Raw genomic sequence first — 20,608 nt, 5'->3', positions numbered from 1 at the left:
TTTTCATGCAAATTTATGAAATTTTGATAGCACAATGCGGTAAAAAATTTAGAATTTATAGAATTATCGGGCTGAATTAACAATAAATCTAACTATTTCAGTAATTTTATGTTCATTATTAATGTTATTTAGTAATATTTCCCCATTTTTTATATCAATACAAAAAAGAAACATTGTTGAATCAATTATTCCTTGAGAATTGCCTCTTGTTAAAACTACACCATTATCTGATAGATAGAATTTATATTCAGCGCTATTAGTAACACAGTTTACAACATCAATAAACACTAATACTTCACAGTTTGGCCTAATACCTGCTGTACACTTATAATTGCACATTTCCCTAACAATTTGGTCAATGCACATATCTTCCGAAATTTTTGAACCTTGCTTTATAGATTCCAATTTAAAATTGGTAGCGGAAACAAAGTGGATATGAGATCTACTCATACGACTTAGCCCATTTATTTTAATATTTTTCCATTTATCTAAATATGTGCCATGTATAATTATTCTTTGAATAAATTCCGAATTATTATCAATTTCAAATCTAGCCAAAAGTTTTTCATCTTCTATAAATGAAAGAGAATGGCCTTGGTTAGCACGGATCAAATTTTTTCCATTTTCATCAATTATTCTAAATCTACCTTTAGGATCATTTTCTACAATATAGTGTAATTTTTCAAGAGAAATACAGGTTTGCTTCAAAATCTCGTTAACTTCTACATACCCATCATTTCTCATATTTAGTCCAGTCTTTGCTGGATCTCCATGTCTAAGTAGCCAAGTTAACTTCTTTGAAATAAGCACATTTGAGGTTTTCGTCATGAATATATATTAATCTAATAAATTAATATATCTAAAAATATGCGCAAATTAGTATTCCCCATTTAAATATGCTTTTTTTTGTCAAACAAAACAAATACAATTAATGCCGCTAAAGACTTTACGGTACTTGTAGACAAGAAAATTATTAATTCCCTCAAATTATGAGTATTCACAAATGGCGCCAATATGTTACTGGCAAAAGCCCACCAATAAAACACAAGTAATGAGGTGATTTTAACACAAAAATTTGAGAAAACAACGCAAACGAAACTTGGTAAAGAAATATTTGTTAAGTTCCTTTAAGTTCTAAGTTAATTATGGATATGGATTCAACAATGGAGGAATCCCAGTCTGACTCAATCATACGAATATATGTAAAAAAACGTAGTGGGAAACATCTTGCAGTGTTAAATATAGATAAGGATGCTACTGTTAGTGACCTAAAGCTACAATTTTACGAAGAGTTTCACTATTATCCAGAAAGGCAATGGTTTAATGTTGCAAGCTCAAATGGAGAGGTGCTTAAAGAAGGAAAATTAGAGGACTATGGAATTGAAAATGGCACCACTTTGTATTTCAAAGATTTAGGTGTCCAAATTTCATGGAGGTTAGTATTCTTTATAGAATATCTTGGCCCAATTATAATTTTTCCAATTTTTTATTTTTTCCCAACATTAATTTATGGGGAACCTGCTCCTCCAAAGAGTATTTCTCAAAAGCTTACTTTTGCTCTGGCTTTATGCCATTATATTAAAAGAGAAATTGAAACATGTTTTGTTCACAGGTTTTCGAATGCAACGATGCCCATTATTAGACTTCCAATAAATTGTTTCCATTACTGGTTTATTTTTGGAGCTTCTGTTGGATACTACACATTTCATCCAAAGTTCTCACCTCCGGAATTTTCCCCCGTAACCCTATACTTTATTGCCATTTTAATGTGTGTCTTTGAGTCTCTGAACTTTAACTCTCATTTGGTTTTGAGAAAATTAAGAGATAGAGGTACGAAAAAAAGAGGCATTCCCTATGGTTCTGGCTTTGATCTTGTTTCATGCGCGAATTACTTCTGGGAAACACTTTCATGGATATGTTTTAGCTTTATTGCAAATTGTGCTACTTGTTGGCTTTACACTTTAATTGCATTTATTCAAATGTCACAATGGGCATTGAAGAAACACAGAAATTATCATAAAGAATTCGCTAACTATCCAAAACATAGGAAGGCCATTGTACCTTTTTTCTTGTGAAGGGCTAAATTATATATCTTGTTATTAAGTATTAATTATTAAGTCAACGTTTTAATGGTTATAGCTATAATAAATATTAGTTTTTAATATATATTTTACTTATTTAATTTAAATCTCATAAATACATCTGAGTATCTGAGAGTTTCTTTTGATTTTTTTCTTTCTATTATTAAAGTGATTCGTTTAGTTGATATTTTGTTAATGAGTACTAGAGATAATAAAAATTTTCGAAGAAAATACATGTCAATACATTTTTGGCGGTATTTTTTTCCAGATTTGACAAGAAAATTTTCCAAATGCAATGCAGATTTATTTAAAAAAAAAAAAAAAAAAAAGATAAATAGATGGTAGATTCAACTATAGTGGATGTTAATACAAAAAAGAGGAAAAGAAAGAAGATTTCACAAGATAGTCAAGTAAATGAGCTGACTTTTTTCGAGAATGAATATAAAAAAAATGTTGAATCAAACATGAAAAGTTCATTTACAGGAAATGAATTGGTTATAATTAAAGGGGAAATAAGTTCTTGGCTGAATTTAGTTTCAAATTCATCGCTTTTTTCTTCTGGAATTGAGAATATTATGAATTCTATGGGTAATAAAGAGCTATTTAGGGGAATAATTGTTACAAGGAGGATAACAAATTTGCCAATCAGATATACAAATATGCCCGGATCTATCATTCCCAATTTATGTAAAAATTCACTATACTCTGTTTCTGAGAGGTTTCCTTGCACACCGCTCAATTCAGAATTTGAAAAAGAAAACTTTGAAAGAATTTCATTTGATATTGAAAAATTTAAGGAAAACGATCGTGAATTAGAAGAAGCTCTTTTTGGAGTATTAGATAGTCCAAAAAATATTAAAGAGGGAAGTGAATTTCTTATTAATAAAAAAAGGAAGAAAGAAACAAAGGTAAACGTTGATTTTTTGAAAAAAAATCTATCTATTTTCCCAGGTAATGTTGGAAGAGAGTATCTTGTATTTCAAAAGTATGATGATGGAATCATTTTGGATGGAGATGCAATAATGGATGCAACTCCCGAAATTCTTTCTCAGCACATAGCTAGAAGATTAAGAGGCTGCACAGTATTGGATGCATGCGGAGGAGTTGGTAGTAACACAATAGCATTTTCTCAGCATTGTAAACGCGTAATTTCAGTAGAAATTTCAAACTCTAGAACTCTGATTTGTAAACATAACTCACAAATATATAAGTTGTATGGAGATCAATCTTGGAATAATACTGAAAGCAATGTTAGAGATAAAAATTCTATTGATGCAATTAGAGATTCTGGATCTCCTACACTACATTTTAATATAGCACATTCAATTGATGACAGTTATAATTTAAGCATGTACTTTGACCCTAAAAGCAATATAGTTTTTGTTAATGGCGATATTTTAGATTTTTGTGATTGGTACCAAAACCATAGCCATAATAAATATGATTTTAAATCATTTTCAATCGCCAAGCAAGTATTTAACAATTTTGAAAATTTTGAATGGGCTTTTGCCTCTCCTCCATGGGGCGGATATTCATACAATGGTTTTAAACATTTTAATTTAGAGAATAATTCATCTTTGAATTATAAAGAGATGATTATCCGTCTTTCTTCAGTTGCAAACAATATTGCATTGTTTTTGCCTAGGAATACAAACATAACGGAATTTTCAGCATTGCTTTCAATTCTTGGGTTTTATGCCATAGAAATAGAAGCAATTCGTGATACAAGGTTTAACTATATATTAGGGATAGTTTTATATTCTGTAAGAACCAGATCCAAGTTTAAATTGCAATATTTATTTGGACAAAATATTGATTCGATTAGTCATTCTATTTCAAAAAGATTAATATCCTTTACTGAACATATTCTAAGAAAGTCAAAATTAGATAGAGGTGAAAGCGTTGATGAACAAAATATATCAAAGCTAGGAATTAAGAAAATATCAAAGTTTGGAAAAAAGATTGAGAGGCAAATAAAGAAAAAAGGATTAGAGCCAATGATGGCTATTACATATTTACTCAACTATATATTACATAGGGATGACTATGGCACAAATCTTTACCTACCAAATTGTTCAAATAATATCTTTCTAGTAGCTGGTAATAATCAAGATATAACTCAAACTGAAGGTTTAAAAATAAAAAGAAAATACAAAAAATATATAAGAAAGATTATTGAGGAGCTCGAGAATGGAAATTAATTCTCGGATTCAGAGTAATTTTCCACTTTGATATCATTAATTCCAAGTGTTTCATTTTGATAATCAGTACGTTGGTACTTTTCTGTTTTCAATTGCTGATCATCCTGGACAAATTGACCATTAACAATACGTTTGCCAATAAAGCTATGGTCTGCTGCATCATCTATGATTAGAGTGAACTTTTCTTTTTTTTCTAACAAGTTTTCCAGCTTTTCAATAACTCTTTGGAAACCTTTCTTTTGTTCAGATGTTGCAGAGTCACCTTGAAATGTAAAGCAATCCTTCAAAGAGTCTGTAATTTTGACAATCATACCCTCAACAGTCGTAAACAGTGATCCTAAAGATCCCATACCCATTTCAAGTTCAATTTCAGGAATCTCAATCGAAGCAGTATCACTTTTTAAGATGTCTCTATTTAAGTCAAGTTCGCTTTCAACAGTCAAAATCCTAAAATAATAGAAATGATAATTGAATTAATTTTGATAAATATAAACAAACTTACCATTTTTTTGCGAGCTCTCCATATGCTCCTGAAGGTTTTAACTCATTAGTTTTTATTCCACAAAAATTGCAAACAAACGCCATAATAAGGCATCTTCTAAAGCCAGGGATATCTATTTCACATACGTCACTCTCTCCATTATTGCCACAATTTGGGCATGGTACATCGAACTTAATACGATCTTCATTGCTACCTAACTCGCCTTGGTCCTCTATACTCTTATTCAAGTCAATATAGTGGGGGATTAAGTGCTCAGGTATGTCAGCTCCTTTGCTGAATGTTACATTTGAATTATCTTTTTTTGGTTGGTATGTAGAAATACGCTGGCTTTCATCGTCCTTTAGATTCTGAACTCCATAGTATCCCATTTCTTCCAGCTGCTCCTTTGTTCGATCATAAAGTTTTCTTTTCATATTATGGTCAACAAGGGGTGCAATTGGATTTTGGATAAAGCTATTTCCACTTGGATCATCTAGTTTGATAGTAAAAGGAAGTCCCTTACCTTCTAGATATCCTTTTAAATTGTTAATAATTTTTTCAATTTTCCCACCTACTTCTTGATCTTGAGCAATTCTTGCTTCTTGGTTGAGTGAAAGGCCTTGGATAGTTTTTGTGATTATACCTTCAATTGTTGAAATTACTCCTTTTTGAGTAGATGGAGGAATATCAAGCTCTTGCTCCAATATAGAAATAGTTGCAAATTCTGATTTGACGATTTGTCTATCTAAATCAGAAACATTTGTTACAACCAACTCTATACACTCGCCCTTATCTTGCAAAACACCTCCCGATTGGATCTCGTTATTTTTAAATCCACAATGTGGACATTCAAATGACATTAATATTACATCTCTGAATTGTGGAATGGAAGTAAGTAATAATTTTGTTTCACCTTCTTTATGACAGTTCATGCAGAGTGATTGAATAATGGTTAAACCGGTGTCATCATCTCTGCTGTATTCAGAATTTCCACCCATTTTTTAATATATTAACTTATGTAGTCTTTCTTTAACCAGAGAATTACCTAAAAAACAGAATATTTGCGCGCCATATCAATGTGTACCAAAATAGCAGAAATCAAATACTTTTATTGAAAGCATCAATTCTATTGCTCAGAACACTAATTTGTTTGCAAGCAAGCTCCCAATTAATTAAAACTGTGGAAATTTGACAGCTAATAAGTATTGTTAACAAATGGCTAATTTAACTAGCAGGGAGGAGTTGTAGAAACGTAGTTTGGTATAAATAAAGTAATAAAAATTTGTATTGCCTTATTTAGGAGAAATTAGGATGTTATTAAATGAGAAAAAAAGAGGGAAAATTATTTAGGTAATATTTTTTCAGTGTCTCGAATCAAAAAAAAAATGTTAGTTTACCGCATTTAGTTTTGATTCTACATACGACGTTGAAATTCGATCACTTTCATTTTTATATTTGGTGAGATCATAATATTTAGCAAATAATTAATTAATATGTCCTTTCAAATTGTTCCAGATCAGTTAGAGGAGGTAGAAGAAGACGTAAATACTGCAATTGCAGTTGCCGTGTCAACCAGTAGAAATGCACTCTTGGAAATCGGCATTAATGAAGAGGAGGAAGAAACTCCAATGTCTCAAAACGCTAATATAGAAAGTCAGCTTCAAACTCAACAGAGTTACAATTCAGAGACGTCATTTCCAGATGAAGTGCAATCTTTCTTAATTAATCTAAATGATTCTATTTCACGTCGTGATGTTGATAGAATTCGATACTTTAATGAAAATTTACATAATAATCTAACCTTTAAGTATTATATGAAATCTCGATGGCCAAACCCATCAGTGGTGGAAAATTTAATTGATAGCTTCAACAATTATTCGGAGCTGACCAAACTCTTGTATATTGAGCAATATTATCGTCACATATTTGCTAAATTCCCCAACCATGTTAAATGGATAGATAGAGTCTCATCATGGAAAAACTATATTGCATTGTTTAATCATTTATTATTTAGGGGGCATTCAAGCACTGAATCACAAAGTTCACAGATTCCAAATTCTCTTAAGGAGTATTTTGAAAGTAACAATTTAAGTACAAATTTTGATCGAGAAGACGAAATATGTCTACCTCCAGAAATGATTCATGGCATTATTGATGAGTTTTTGTATCAATTCCAGGACACATGTAGATACAGAACTAGGGTAGCGCATGTAATTTCAATGAGCGAACAAGGTCAAAATGACGGAAGAGCTGCCAAGGTGGACCAAGATGTTTGGAGATGTGATATTATTTTCCAAATATTCCAGTCATTTGTTGATTTAAGTGAAGTAAGACTGCTAATGAGTGCAGATAGTACAGCTTCTCAACAGGAACATTTACAAGTTCTAAACTCTGTTGAATCATTCCCTATTAGATATCAACTTGGTTACTTCTCAATTCTCGGGTTATTAAGGTTACATGCATTACTTGGAAGCTACTACATTGCAATTGAGGTTTCAAATGGAATTGATCACCAGATTTTCCGCCCATTATTATGGAAGGTGCAAACTGCTTATGTATCTTATTTGTATTACTTAGGATTTTCTTACATGATGTTACAAAGATACATCGACGCAATCCGTATATTCCAACAGAGTACCGTCAGTTTTGCATCGAATGCAATGAATTCTAATAATTCTTCTGCTCACTCTTCTCCATACCAACACGATGCCATAGGAAAGTTTATCGATAGAATGTCATGGCTGATGCTCTTCTGTCAACTTCTTTCTTATGGAAATAGCTCCAACTTTAATAGGATGGAGGAATCTTTATCACATCAGAATGATAGAAAGTCATCACCCTCATTTTCCCCACTGGGATCTGACACTTCAAACTGGAAGGAAATGCTATCTAAGGTATCTCCAAGATTTATATCCCCAAGTGTGCCTTTAATAACTCCAAGAGATCATATTTTAAAGGCTGATCAGAATGAACCTCAACAAAGGCAGATGCAGACATTCTCACCCCTGATGCACCTTTATGAATTGAATTCTATGATTAGGTCTTTCACAAAGCTTTACAATAATTTGAATGTTGATACTTTGGCAAGTTTAATGCATATTGCAAAGAAAAACGGTAATCTGAAATCTCGCGAGGTAATTAAGTCTCGTAATAGTGGATCTGACTCTCAAGCCAATGAAATATCTAGCACGCCTTCAACTACTACTGATGATTTTGAGGTACAGGAACCATCAAGTATCGCGAGATCTCAAATAATTGCAATTAAAAGTAGATCTGGACGTCAGAAGATTTGGAAATCAGGAGATTTACATTCTGGTGAGCTGGTTCAATTAAATGGTGATGTAGACTTACTTTTAGATCTAGACACAATACACATTATTGAAGGGAAGCAGGTTGATAAATTCTTTGGGGATATTTTTGCAAAGCAAATTCTTAAGGCTAGAAACTTACTTAGGCATATTGACTCATTGACAAGCAAAAATTTAGACTCATCTTCAAAGAAGGAGAAGGCCTAATAATCCAAAGCTCTAACCACCTAAGGAATTGTGAATTTATAATAGGTGTTTCCTATTAGACTATTGCATATGTTTTCCTATTCTAATAATTTTTTTTGTATAAAATAGAAAATCTCTTAAATAAACAAAAATTAAAGCTTCAAGCTATTGATACTATAAAATTTGATAATTTGAATTAGTTTACTTCCATTTAATATGATTATGCGGCCCCGAGCCAAATTAAAAAGGAATAGCATCAACGTATAGTGGAGGGTAGTGAGGAGTTCCGGGTATCGTTAGATCGCTGTGAGATTCGTCCATTGTGGTAATTCCACTACAATGGTCATTTATTATGTTTTCGTCTTGGAATTCAGGGTGGCTGTTTTTCATATGGCGAATATAAGGAGTTCTGTAGCCGTACTTTTTGGGGCATAAGTGGCATTCGTAAGGTTTGCTGTTACAATGTGAAACTTGTATGTGTTTTCTGACATTGCTCTTTGAGCTATAAAATCTTCCACAATCAGGGTATGGACACCTATATGAACAATCAATATCACTATCTTTATTTTCCCCAATTGTATTATTCAATAAGGGATCATTTTCGTTATGGCCTACGTTGGCCTCATTAGGCAAGGCGTATAGGCATTGATTTTGCGAATTCTCATTATTTATTATACACTGATTCTGGTTAAGAATGAGTGGTTGTGGCTCATTAGACGAGGACCAGTGCTTAGATTTAATGTGTCTTACTAAGCCAGGGTACGAAAGAAAAGCCGCAGAGCATAACATAGGATCAGCTCTGCAAACATACCAACATTGCTTTGAATTGCTATCTTCTGTACGATTAGGAAATGGAATTTCAGCAGTAAGATGTTGCCTGAGAGTATGCCTCTGAAGGGAAGTGGCAGATGGAAAGAGATTACCACAAACCTCACAAATATATGGTGTGTCATGTGACCTTTTAATATGTCTTCTTAATGATGTTGGACTCATAAATACACTATTACAGGATGAACATGGATAACTCGCTTTTTCTTCAATTGAGCTATGTACCAACATCATATGACGGCGTAAGTGGTCACTTCTTCCGAATGCTTTTGAACATTCATGACATTTAAAAAGCTTTATTCCGGTATGAGTTTGAGCATGACGCTCCAAATGAGACCTTCTTTTAAACGATGCATGACAACCAGGATATCCACAAGCGAATAGTCTTGGAGATTTCACATCTACTGCTTCTGAAGACATTACTCTTCATAAATAACGAATATTATTTGATTCTACTAATGTTGCCAACTTTTACTCAACTGTTTAATCACAAAGCAAACCGCTTACATAAACTCGTTTAATTTCAACTGGAAAGGAAAAAAGTAATAATTATTTATTAATTATTGGCGGCGTCCTATAACCACAATATTTTAATTATTCGCTCCACTCCAGCGACTTTATATATATATTTGACTATATAAAAAACTGGAATTGGCGATTTGGCGCCCAATTTCAAGACACATTTCAAAAGTTAATTTATCTTTAATTAAAATAATAGGAAAAGATACAGTTATAAATATAAAAATTGTACATAATATTTATGTTTAATAAATTAAAGTGATTTGCCGGCAATTGATCTTGCTCCCATTTTTCCTCGAATAAATTTTTCATTAGAATATAAGATTTAATATTAACGTGAATTTGCAGCTTCCTGCTCGTAAGCATTTCTAAAGCAATTTATTATTGCATATAATTTGTTAATAAAATTTTCCTTAGCTTAGAGTTTATCACCTTTTTTTACTATTGATCTTGATTAGAATTTTGAGTATTTTAAACGGGAAAAATTCAAGTAAAAAGTAATAAATTCTTCACAAATATGTATAAATGAGTTATATTTCTACATATAGTGCTGGATCTTGATTCAAGCTGCTGTATTACGACTTAAAACGAGAAGGTAGTTTTGAGTGCGCTTGATTAATAGTTTGAATGTAAAAGCTCAATTATTGGAATGAATCATAATTCAAATCATTTAAGAATAGAATTCGATGCTAAATACATTCTATAGGATTAGAAAAAAATACGTTATTTTTGTCATCAAAATCGCATTGTATTAAATAGTTATTATTTGAAATATATAAATTGTAGCATTATGATTTGGAGGTAGGGAATGAGTCAAGTATTGTAAAACTTGGAATACAAGTCTTAATTGCTTTAAGCATAGGTCCTATCTATAGTCAAACATTGAGCAATCATTGTTAATTGAGGCAGAAGAAGCCTAGAGCGGTTCAAAATTAAGGTTTAGATTAAATTAGTTTACAGTAAAATTTTCACAAGGTATTTTAATTGTGGGAATTATCTTAGCAAACTTATGTGTTTTTTCCTGTCCGTTATATAGTAAATATCATACAATTTATTTGGATCTGTGCAATTAAATAAATATTTGTGATTTGGCGCCACGTGGCACATATTTGTAAATGAAAAAAGTTGATAAATTAAATCAAGAATAAAAAGTAGCAATGAGACTGAATTTCATTTAATATTCGGATGTGAGATTACATACATGATTGACCTACTCTATGATCTTAGGAAATATGCAGTTGCAAAACACCCAGAATTCTCTGCTGCAATTAGCAATGCTGAAAAGGGTGTTGCTCAAGTAGGTGTGGACCAAGGCGTAAATGAGCAAAATGGCAACTCAAAAAACGATGAAGAAATGTCCAGTTATTACAGTGAGATTCGCTCGATTGGAGTTTCTCTTGGTTATATAAATAAGATGATTGATGGAATTAGGATTAATAAACAACGTGCATTGCTAACTACGAGTTCAAGCAAGGACGAGGAAATATCTGAAAATTTAGCTAAGATTCTGGATGAGACTCATGAAAAGACTCTGGAGCTAAAGAATAATATAGAATATTTGAGGATCCAAAATGAAAATCTTAAAAAGAAGGCAAGCAAGAAAGAAGCTACTGAAATTATGATTAGAGAGAACTTACTCCAAACTATTTCAAAAAGATTTAGGGAAACTATATATGAGTTTCAGTCCGTGCAATCCGAGTACAAAACTGAGATGAGAAATAAAATCTTTAGGCAAATCAAAATTGTTTATCCAGATGCAACGCAAAGTGCTATTGAGTCCATTGCAGAAGAAGAAGGTAAGATAACTACAACGCAACTAATAAAAATGAAATTGAGTGGATCACATGAAACTATTGGAAATGCAATAACTGAATTACAAGATAGATATAGAGATATTAGAAAGCTTGAGAAAAGTGTTGAAGAGCTTCAGCAACTATTTATTGAATTAGCATCATTGATTAACGAGCAGGGTGAAATGTTGGATCATATTGAATTTTCCGTTTCAACTGCAAAAGATTACACTGAAAAGGCAGATATTGAATTAATTTCCGCCAGAAAGTATCAAAAGAAAACTCAGAAAAAGATGCTTTGGATTATTTTGTGTATATTTATACTAATTCTCGTAGTATTACTGCCTATAATTATTGGATTCACAATTGAAAGTAGCTAGTTGGATTAACTTAACGCTAATTAATAATTTAACTTTTTTTTATGCTAATTTTTATTTCAGTTTGTCTTAAAATTTTTTGACCAGAAATTTTACCGCAATTTGTGTTAGTAAATATTAATAATGAATTTTGGGATAAATCACAAGTTATGCCTTGGCGTTGAATCAAAGATAGAAATTGAGCTTGTAAAGGTACAAAAAAATGTATCAGAAGAGTTTATCTGTACAGAAGCAAATTATTATTCTTTAATAGAAGTTGTTTGTAGATTATTCAATGCAATAAACGATGTCAAGATTTTAATTACAATATTAAAGTCATATTCTAGTAGAGTAATTGCTTGCAGCAACAACTTAAATACATATAATGGGCATTTGGAGTATATAAGGCCACAACTTTTTTTCTTAACAAAAAAAAATTGGATAATTTCTATAGGAATATGCGCAAGAATTGCTCAGCTTGAAAGTTCTTTTGTTGAACATTTTTGCCAGTATTGCAATATAGAGAACTCTCAAGATCTCTTATCCTTTCTATCTTGCTTATTATTACCATTTCTGATATTTACAAAATCAAAGATGATCAAAAATCAGATTTTTGATCATATTATAGAAAAATTAACGCTTTTGGATGAAATTAAACTTGCTTCGAGATTTAGGTTTCTAAGACTTATTCAAGATAAGAAATATTGTGATAAACCAATTGAAGAAATTAGAAATATACATTCTACAAAAAATAAGGATAAGAAATACATTTCAAAGCTTGAAAGTGAAATTAATCTGCTAAATACATTAGAACAAAAAACATGTGCTGTATTGAATATGCTAACTTTTGATGATAAAGGTTCTGGAAATGACAAAGTATTGTGTATTAATAACTGTCATTTTATTTTTAATCTTTGGGATGAATATTCAAGCATTGGATCTGAAGAACGTCTGATTGTTGAAATTGTTGAAACAAAAAATCTTCCTTCTATATACTTAAAATGTGAAATACTTTTTATTATTACTGCTTATATTAGAGAATTATCTACTTTCGAGAAAGTTATAAAGCTAATTATCTCAAATACATTTCAACATCACAAGATAATGCATTATATTTGTAGCAGATGGCATTCATTATTAGGCAAAGATAGAATTGAATATATTTACGAGAGTTTACCAACTCAAGCAATTGAAGACAAGTGGAAGAATGTGAGAACATTAATTTGGGAGTTTCAAATATTAATTCCACTTATTTCTAAAAATGTTTCATACTATAATAAAATTCAAAGTATTACTTTAAGTTACTACTTAATTTCAAATTTTGTTCATAAAGATGAAATTATATATGACTATTCACGAGAGATAGTATTCATACACCAATTTTTGCAAGTTTTATCAGATGATATAATTCATGTGATTACCGAAGATTCAGTTTTATATTCTTTAGCCTTGGAAAGAAGTGTACTTCCAAGAATTAGTGCTTTTTCTGAAAAGACCATATTTTCACAAAATTTATTTAACTTAATCAGTAATATTGCAAGTATTGACTTGGGAAATGATGCCAGCAAGGCAGTTTACTATCAGCTAGTCTCAAATTTATTATGTGATCCATACATTAAAAAACACTTTAAGTTAGAAACAGGTTCTAAAGGTATTTGTACGTTTTTTGAAAATTTTGATAAACTGCACACAGCAAATAATCTGACCAAGTTTATTTATCTTTTTGGTCAAATTCCAAGCGAAATAATTAACTCGGAATTATATCAAGTATCGATTAACTCTAATATTGAACTGCCTTTTCTAAATACATTTTCTCCAAGAATAGTTAAAAACTCACCAAGATATATTAATTCAATTAGATTCACCGAAATATTTTCAACAGTAATAAAAAATATAAGTAAATCGCAAAAAAATAATATTAAGACTGTTTTGCTATTCTTAATAGATTTTGTTAAAAGGTTATATAACCAACATATTGGTGAATTAAGAGGTAAATTAGTAAATCAAGATCACAATACAAATGATCAAGCCGACTTTTATTATTCATATATAGTTTTATTCAAGTATCTGAATCACTGTTATAAGAAATATAATAATTATATAGATGGACATATAACTATGTCACTAAAAAGTATAGGAAAACCTGAATCAATTATTCCAAAAAATGTGATATTTGTTTTTCAGGTTTGAAAATTAAGTATAAATAAGTTTCTATAAATTTGGGAAATTTTTGAGTAATTTGCTTCTAATAGATGAAATTCCTCCATTCAGGTAGTAGTTTGATACTTTCATATTTAGTTTATCAAAGCATTGCTGAATAACTGTAGAAATATAGTAAGATCTAACCCCATTTAAGCAGAGTACTAAAATAATACAGTTTTCATTAATTTGAAAGTATTCAACCAAGAATTGTTTGATTTGATCATTTTTATCCTTTGGCCAGTTAATAATCTCACCGGTCTTAGAGTTAGTATGGACGCCTAAGCTTGCAAGGCCCTTAATGACGTCGTCCTCTAATACATTCTTGGAGCCTTTAATATGTGAAATATCATAAAGATTCTTTGGTCTTACGTCAAAGATTTTGATATCAATGTTTGATTTTCTTGCAAGATTCATTTTTTCTTCAAAATTATCGGAGCTCAGAATATTTGAGCTTGGAATTGGGTAGAACGAGTCTTTAGCCATTTCCATTCCCTTAAATACTTTATAGCTATCAATTCCAGCCTTAAAGAATGGGATAGGATTACTACCACATGTTTTACATTCGCTATTTTTATCTCTAATTCTAACAAGTCGTACCATATGTTCATTACTTAATGAGTTATAAAAGAGCATTTTCCCAGATAAAACAGGAAGGTGATTAGAAGAGTCAATTCCACTATTATCACCCTTTCCAAAGTCATTAAGTATTACTTTAATGACTTCAGTAGATTGTAAACAGCCAATAACGCCAACCATCATTCCTAATACACCAAAAATTTCTGCACCTCCAGGAGTACCATCAACCTTTCCATTATCTTCTCTAGGTGCAATACATCTGTAACATGGGCCGTTAGAATAGTTATATACAGTGACGTGGCCCTGCCATTTCAGTGCGGCTCCAGAAACTACAGGCTTTTTATAATATACTGCTGCATCATTGATTAAATATCTACTTCTACAATTATCAGTAGCATCTACAATTACATCATAGAGTGGAAATATTTCCTTAACTAGATCAATAGATAGAGCCTCTTGATATGTGATAATTCGGGTATTTGGATTAAGAGAATTACATGATTGTTTAGCACTAATTGATTTGCTCATATGGTTTTTATCTGTGGAATGAATAATTTGGCGATGTAAATTACTAGTTGAAACTGTATCATGATCAACAACTCCAATAACTCCAATTCCAGCTCCAGTAAGATAAAGCAAAATTGGGCTACCTAATCCGCCAGCACCAATTACTAATACCTTTGCATTCTTTAATTTTACTTGGCCAGATACTCCAACTTCTTTAAGTGCAATTTGTCTGGAATATCTAATAACATTTTCTTCGGATAGAGAAGGAGAGTTAATTGTCTCAAAAATATCTTTTTTTGTGTTTACTTCACCATCAGATTTCCAAAGGAAAAATACTATAGTTGAAAGGGTGCATATTACAACTGATAAAAAGTAAAATCCAAAAGTGGCCCAGTTTTGATCAATAATTTCCATTTTCAACAAACTAAACCTATATATATATATATATATATCAGATTTTCTTAAGCAGCGGAAAATCTATCTATATTGTCTCCAGTCTTCTCTGCTACAAATATTCTTGAAATATTTTGACTACTTTCAAAATTAATAAACGTCTCCAAGTGATTTTTGGCGCGCATTGTTTTACAGATGTGTTCATTATATTTGTCAATTCATTATTTAAAGATTTTTCAAGAATTTTATTTTGATTGGGTATTAGGACAAATGAACACTCAAAATCCTTATTAGTACTTCTATAATTGTAGTTAGAACTTCCAAATGTAGTAGCCATGATTTGCCCTTGATTTTGCATATTCGAGCCACAAGGGTTAGATTTGCTAATATTTCTAAAAAAATAAATACCTTTAAAATGGAATGACCAATTTGGCTTTTTATATTCGAAATAATTAATAATTCCATTTCCTTGCGTCCTAAGCTGATTTATAAATAAGTAATTTATGTAAGTGTATAGTTTTGGAAGAACTAGAGTTCTGATTCTTTCCAATGACGGTTTATTGTGTTTCTTAATCATTTTATCACATTTCGTGATAGGAACTCCAGATACTATATTTACTGATCTCTCTCTATTTTTAAGCAGTGAGATAAAGTATTTGGGAAGATTTAGGTAAGGAGCGATCAGAAAAATATCTGTGTTTTTTTTATCGCAAAGTTGGGAAATATTTGTAATGATTTGCTCTTCAGCTTTGATATTTATTGGAGAACATTGAAAATAAGATGCCAGTACACAATCATCAGAAGCATCTTCATTGTTCAACTTTTTCTTAATTGTGGATGCTATTTTATCATGAAAGTCTGCATCACTACTTAACTCCATTAAATCTCTTTTTAATTCGTTAAAATGGAGTTTTTTAGGTTTTTGTATTTCTCCCTCAGACAAAACTCTATGCGAGTATTCTGATATTAAATCTAATGATTGTTCGAAATAGTCGCATATTTCCTTTGCACCTGTAATCATTATGTATCTATCTTGTTTATTTAAAAGGTACTCAGAATTCAAATTTGCACTGGTGATAATTATGTTGTCATCTGCCATAAATATTTTTATGTGGTATACTCCAAGCACCTCCTTTAGAAACGATACTCTCTTGTATTTTGAAAAAATATTTATCACGTTCCATGTAGCTCGTCCAAGTAAATTACCTGAATAATTAACTATTGGAATTTTGCAGAGTGAAATTACTACTGAGTTTGGATATTTATTGAGTGCCTTAATAAATGGGTTAATATTTTCTTTTCTTGTCATTCTATTATAATCTAAAATTATTTTAATCTTTAAATCTCTAGCACTACTATTCTCTAATTTTTCAGCCACATTTCTTAGTGTTTTGGTAATCTATAGAGATACAAATTAATGAGTTAATAATAAATTGAAATTCTATGACTCAGTGGGAATTCTATTTGAAAATTTTCCCCTTACCTCATTTTCATTGTCCGTATATAAAGATGAAATATATATCCTATTTTTAGCATTGAGTAATATAGAGTTAAGTGAGTCTTTAAATGATGATGGAGAATTCAAGATATGAATTTGATCATCTTTGACCCTGAAAACCTTGCCTATAATTTTTTCAGACATGGTTATTTTCTCTAAAACCGAAAATTTCCCTCTTAAATTCTGTTGGCTCCTAATTGACAACTGAAAAATAGAATAAATAAATTAAAATAAACAATAAGAATGGAAAAAGTTATAAAAAAGATATCTTTTAAGAAAGAACGTCTTTTTTTAATTAATTAATCAGAGTACTGTACGCATTTACAAATTTTGCACCTATTTAATACTAATGAGTAATTTATATTTACTATGCTTTAGGTTCAGTAACGAATTATGTTATAAAGTTGCTCAAAAATTAGAAATCAAATGGTTTAATTATTCCATTAGTGCAGTTTTTTGTTTTATTTAAGCTGCTGCAATTGAACTCTTTAGTAAGTAAAGTTCCCCACAATTTTGGCGGCAAACATGCAGACACTGTTTTTCCGTAAGTTGCTAATGAAAGAAACTAAACACTAGAGGCTGAATAGTATTGTTGCTTCAATTTTAAATAATTACTAGACTTTTCATCATGAGTAGCAACTATAGAGTTCATGATGACGATGAGTCGTCACAGAATTCACATGATGGAAATAATTCTTCAAGCAATGGCATTGCAAACATTTTATTAACACAAGATCCTAGTGACTACAGTGAGGCAGAAGAGGTAGCGGTTGATGAAGTAGTGTATGAGGAAGAGATTGCAAATGAGTCAGAGGAGGAGCTTGGAGAAGATTTGTATGGAGACAACTTCATGAATGATTATAATAAGAACCCTGAATTAGATAAATATGACCCTGAGATGTTGGATGATACTCACTATGAAGATGATATTGAGGCAAAAAGAAGAGCAGATTTAGCTCTTGATAGAATGAAATCTGAGAAATCCCAGGGAAAGCAGACGGAAATTCACCACAAATATGGAATTTCCACATTTAATGCAGATGATGGCGATGAAGGTGAGATTGAAAAGAGAAGGAAACGTAGAGAAGCCTTTAGAGAGATGGCAGACGAGGCAGCCAGAGGAGGCGCCATTGTTGATATTAATGAACTAATTCAAGATTTGCCATTGGCTGAGCAGTCTGAATGGAGTGAGCATGTAGAAAATATCATTCGACGTCTATTTAAGGTATTTCTACAAGACTTCAAACTCTCCTCAATGTACAAAACTATTTCAAATGGTGATAACAAATTAGAAGGCAGAAATATCTCTTTTGAAGATCTCTATTATATTAAAAAAATCGAAGAAATGGTACAAGAAGAAAAAACCAGCTTGTATGTGGATGTTAAGCACATTTTTACTTTTTGTTACAAACTCTGGGACTATTTGAACCTTTATCCTACTCCAGTAATTGAATGTTTTAACCAATGTGCATATGAGGTCGTAACATCTATGTACCATAGTTTATATTCTGGAAAGTCCATTATGGTAAGATTGATTGGTCTAGACTATATTGATCAACTCAGAGATTTAAGAGTAGAATGGTTAAACCAGTTAATCAGGGTTTCTGGAATTATTACTAGGAGAACTGACATTTTGACTAAGTTTAAATCTCTATATATGGAATGTGTAAAGTGTGGCTGCGATAATTTAGGGCCTTATGAAGACAATCCATTGTTTGAAAGTGGATCTTTGAGCGAAAGCAATTCAATAATGAAGAATATTGGAAAATGTACCGATTGCCAGAGCAAGGGACCCTTTGTAATTAACAGAGAAAAGACAATTTACGAAAACTATCAAAAGCTTACTATTCAAGAATCCCCTGGTAGTGTTCCAGCTGGAAGAGTTCCGAGGTCCAGAGAAATCATTGTTAGTGGAGACTTAGTAGATTATGCCTGTCCAGGTGAAGAAATTATTGTTACTGGAATTTACAGAACATTTAGGGACCAAAAGTTAAACATCAAATCTGGATTCCCAATTTTGGGAACCCAAATACTCTGCAATAATATTGAGAAGAAGCATGATGCGCTTAGAAAAGATGATCTCACTGATGAGGACTACAAAAAAATTAAAGAGTTATCCAGAGATCCTGATATAAAAGAGAAGATTGTTTCATCAATTGCACCATCAATTTATGGCCACAATCACATTAAGACAGCCATTGCTTGTTCATTATTTTCTGGGGTTAGAAAGCAAGTGGAAGGTAAACACCACCATATTAGAGGTGATATTAATGTCTTAATTGTTGGTGATCCTGGGCTTGCAAAGAGTCAGTTCCTCAAATATGTAGAAAAGAGTTTTGACAGAACAATTTACACATCAGGTAAAGGAGCATCAGCTGTTGGGTTGACTGCTTCAGTTAGAAGAGATCCTATTTCTGGTGAGTGGACACTCGAAGGAGGTGCATTAGTTCTTGCTGATGAAGGTATCTGTTTGATTGATGAGTTTGACAAAATGAGCGATAAAGATAGAGTTTCTATTCACGAAGCAATGGAACAACAGAGTATTTCAATTTCAAAGGCAGGAATTGTGACAACACTACGTGCAAGGTGCAGTATTATTGCAGCAGCAAACCCAATATTTGGCAAATATGACTCCAGCTTGACATTTAAGGATAATGTAGATTTGACAGATCCTATTATTTCTCGTTTTGATGTTTTAGCGGTTTTGAAGGACGAGGTTCATCCAATGAAAGACGAATTATTGGCGAATTTCGTGGTTCAGTCTCACATGAATAGTCAGGAAATGTATGGAAGTAGTGGCTTGGACCAGGATGATCAAGAGAAGAAGTTTTCTTCTGGTCTAAGCGATACAAGCCAAAATTGTGATCAGAGATTTGCACCAATCGACCAAAAGCTACTCTGCAAATATATTAGATACGCAAGGAAATACTGTAAACCACAGATTAGAAGCGTTGATAAAGAAAAGATTATAACATTCTACTCGAGAATTAGACAAGAGGCTCAGCAAACCGGAGGCATTTCAATGACTGTAAGACATATAGAGAGTATTATTCGTCTTGCAGAGGCTCAAGCAAAAATGAGACTGAGTCCAGTCGTATCAAATAAGGATGTTGATGGAGCGATTGGTATGGTGCTCGAATCATTCATTCAGAGTCAAAAGTATGCAGTAGCTCAGAGACTTTCAAAGATCTTCTCTAGATATAAGGCATTGAGCAGTGGATTTGTGGATGTGCTGGAAAATCTCTTATTACAATTATTCTCAGATAAGATTCAAAAGATTAAGCTCAGAAATTGGGATGAGGAGCAGATGAATACTATTGTGGAAGAAGTTGACAATCTGACCGTAAATCTGGATGAGTTTATAGCAATAGCAGAGAAAATCAAACTTTCTCATAATGTGACATTATCGTATTTAAAATCATCCTCATTCTTAAAGCACTACTTAATATCAGAAACTACTGACTCAATGGGAAATAATATCAAAATAATTTGTAAAAGAAGTTACACGGATCAAGACTCTCAGAGTCAACTTTCTATGTAGGGGTTAGTTCAGAATAATTAAGTCTCCAACTCCCTCCATTGAAGTAACAGTCACTAACATCGCTAACAAGCTACCACGAAAATCTTTTAATTATAAGTTTGATTTTTCCTTTTATTTCCACTCCCATCTCACTAATTTTTC

The 20,608-nt window shown here is 31.7% G+C and overlaps 11 protein-coding genes across 11 annotated transcripts; 6 read left to right on the top strand and 5 right to left on the bottom strand.

Moving 5' to 3' along the window:
* Positions 1 to 63: 63 nt before the first annotated feature.
* On the bottom strand, positions 64 to 828 carry cgd2_1210 (conserved hypothetical protein; the record flags this gene model as incomplete). Its single annotated transcript, XM_626346.1, has 1 exon — positions 64 to 828. The coding sequence occupies one exon, from the start codon at positions 826 to 828 to the stop codon at positions 64 to 66; it is 765 nt and encodes a 254-aa protein (XP_626346.1).
* Positions 829 to 1,145: 317 nt separating this feature from the next.
* Positions 1,146 to 2,075, top strand: cgd2_1200 (steroid reductase like intregral membrane protein with 4x transmembrane domains and an ubiquitin domain at its N-terminus; the record flags this gene model as incomplete). Its single annotated transcript, XM_626345.1, has 1 exon — positions 1,146 to 2,075. The coding sequence occupies one exon, from the start codon at positions 1,146 to 1,148 to the stop codon at positions 2,073 to 2,075; it is 930 nt and encodes a 309-aa protein (XP_626345.1).
* A 344-nt stretch (positions 2,076 to 2,419) lies between these two features.
* On the top strand, positions 2,420 to 4,282 carry cgd2_1190 (methylase; the record flags this gene model as incomplete). Its single annotated transcript, XM_626344.1, has 1 exon — positions 2,420 to 4,282. One exon carries the CDS (start codon positions 2,420 to 2,422, stop codon positions 4,280 to 4,282), a length of 1,863 nt encoding a protein of 620 aa, XP_626344.1.
* cgd2_1170 (zinc finger protein) lies at positions 4,279 to 5,761 on the bottom strand (the record flags this gene model as incomplete). The annotated part of the gene is made up of 2 exons (XM_626343.1): positions 4,279 to 4,729; positions 4,785 to 5,761. 2 exons carry the CDS (start codon positions 5,759 to 5,761, stop codon positions 4,279 to 4,281), a joined length of 1,428 nt encoding a protein of 475 aa, XP_626343.1.
* Positions 5,762 to 6,256: 495 nt separating this feature from the next.
* Positions 6,257 to 8,278, top strand: cgd2_1160 (HSPC021/HSPC025 family protein; the record flags this gene model as incomplete). Its single annotated transcript, XM_626342.1, has 1 exon — positions 6,257 to 8,278. The coding sequence occupies one exon, from the start codon at positions 6,257 to 6,259 to the stop codon at positions 8,276 to 8,278; it is 2,022 nt and encodes a 673-aa protein (XP_626342.1).
* Positions 8,279 to 8,497: 219 nt separating this feature from the next.
* On the bottom strand, positions 8,498 to 9,505 carry cgd2_1150 (hypothetical protein; the record flags this gene model as incomplete). Its single annotated transcript, XM_001388162.1, has 1 exon — positions 8,498 to 9,505. One exon carries the CDS (start codon positions 9,503 to 9,505, stop codon positions 8,498 to 8,500), a length of 1,008 nt encoding a protein of 335 aa, XP_001388199.1.
* A 1,300-nt stretch (positions 9,506 to 10,805) lies between these two features.
* On the top strand, positions 10,806 to 11,774 carry cgd2_1140 (syntaxin, putative, SMART syntaxin+tSNARE+transmembrane domain or GPI anchor at C-terminus; the record flags this gene model as incomplete). The annotated part of the gene is made up of 1 exon (XM_626341.1): positions 10,806 to 11,774. One exon carries the CDS (start codon positions 10,806 to 10,808, stop codon positions 11,772 to 11,774), a length of 969 nt encoding a protein of 322 aa, XP_626341.1.
* A 120-nt stretch (positions 11,775 to 11,894) lies between these two features.
* On the top strand, positions 11,895 to 13,940 carry cgd2_1130 (hypothetical protein; the record flags this gene model as incomplete). The annotated part of the gene is made up of 1 exon (XM_626340.1): positions 11,895 to 13,940. The coding sequence occupies one exon, from the start codon at positions 11,895 to 11,897 to the stop codon at positions 13,938 to 13,940; it is 2,046 nt and encodes a 681-aa protein (XP_626340.1).
* Positions 13,941 to 13,961: 21 nt separating this feature from the next.
* Positions 13,962 to 15,449, bottom strand: cgd2_1120 (putative molybdopterin synthase sulphurylase; the record flags this gene model as incomplete). Its single annotated transcript, XM_626339.1, has 1 exon — positions 13,962 to 15,449. The coding sequence occupies one exon, from the start codon at positions 15,447 to 15,449 to the stop codon at positions 13,962 to 13,964; it is 1,488 nt and encodes a 495-aa protein (XP_626339.1).
* A 91-nt stretch (positions 15,450 to 15,540) lies between these two features.
* On the bottom strand, positions 15,541 to 16,737 carry cgd2_1110 (silencer-associated factor, putative; the record flags this gene model as incomplete). Its single annotated transcript, XM_001388161.1, has 1 exon — positions 15,541 to 16,737. One exon carries the CDS (start codon positions 16,735 to 16,737, stop codon positions 15,541 to 15,543), a length of 1,197 nt encoding a protein of 398 aa, XP_001388198.1.
* An 817-nt stretch (positions 16,738 to 17,554) lies between these two features.
* Positions 17,555 to 20,467, top strand: cgd2_1100 (DNA replication licensing factor MCM2 like AAA+ ATpase; the record flags this gene model as incomplete). Its single annotated transcript, XM_626338.1, has 1 exon — positions 17,555 to 20,467. The coding sequence occupies one exon, from the start codon at positions 17,555 to 17,557 to the stop codon at positions 20,465 to 20,467; it is 2,913 nt and encodes a 970-aa protein (XP_626338.1).
* Positions 20,468 to 20,608: the final 141 nt, after the last annotated feature.

The sequence above is a fragment of the Cryptosporidium parvum genome, chromosome 2 (genome assembly GCF_000165345.1).
Source record: "Cryptosporidium parvum Iowa II chromosome 2, whole genome shotgun sequence".
NCBI classification, from domain to species: domain Eukaryota; phylum Apicomplexa; class Conoidasida; order Eucoccidiorida; family Cryptosporidiidae; genus Cryptosporidium; species Cryptosporidium parvum.
Note: the sequence above shows the minus strand (reverse complement) of the source record. Positions and strands in the feature narration are given on the sequence as shown.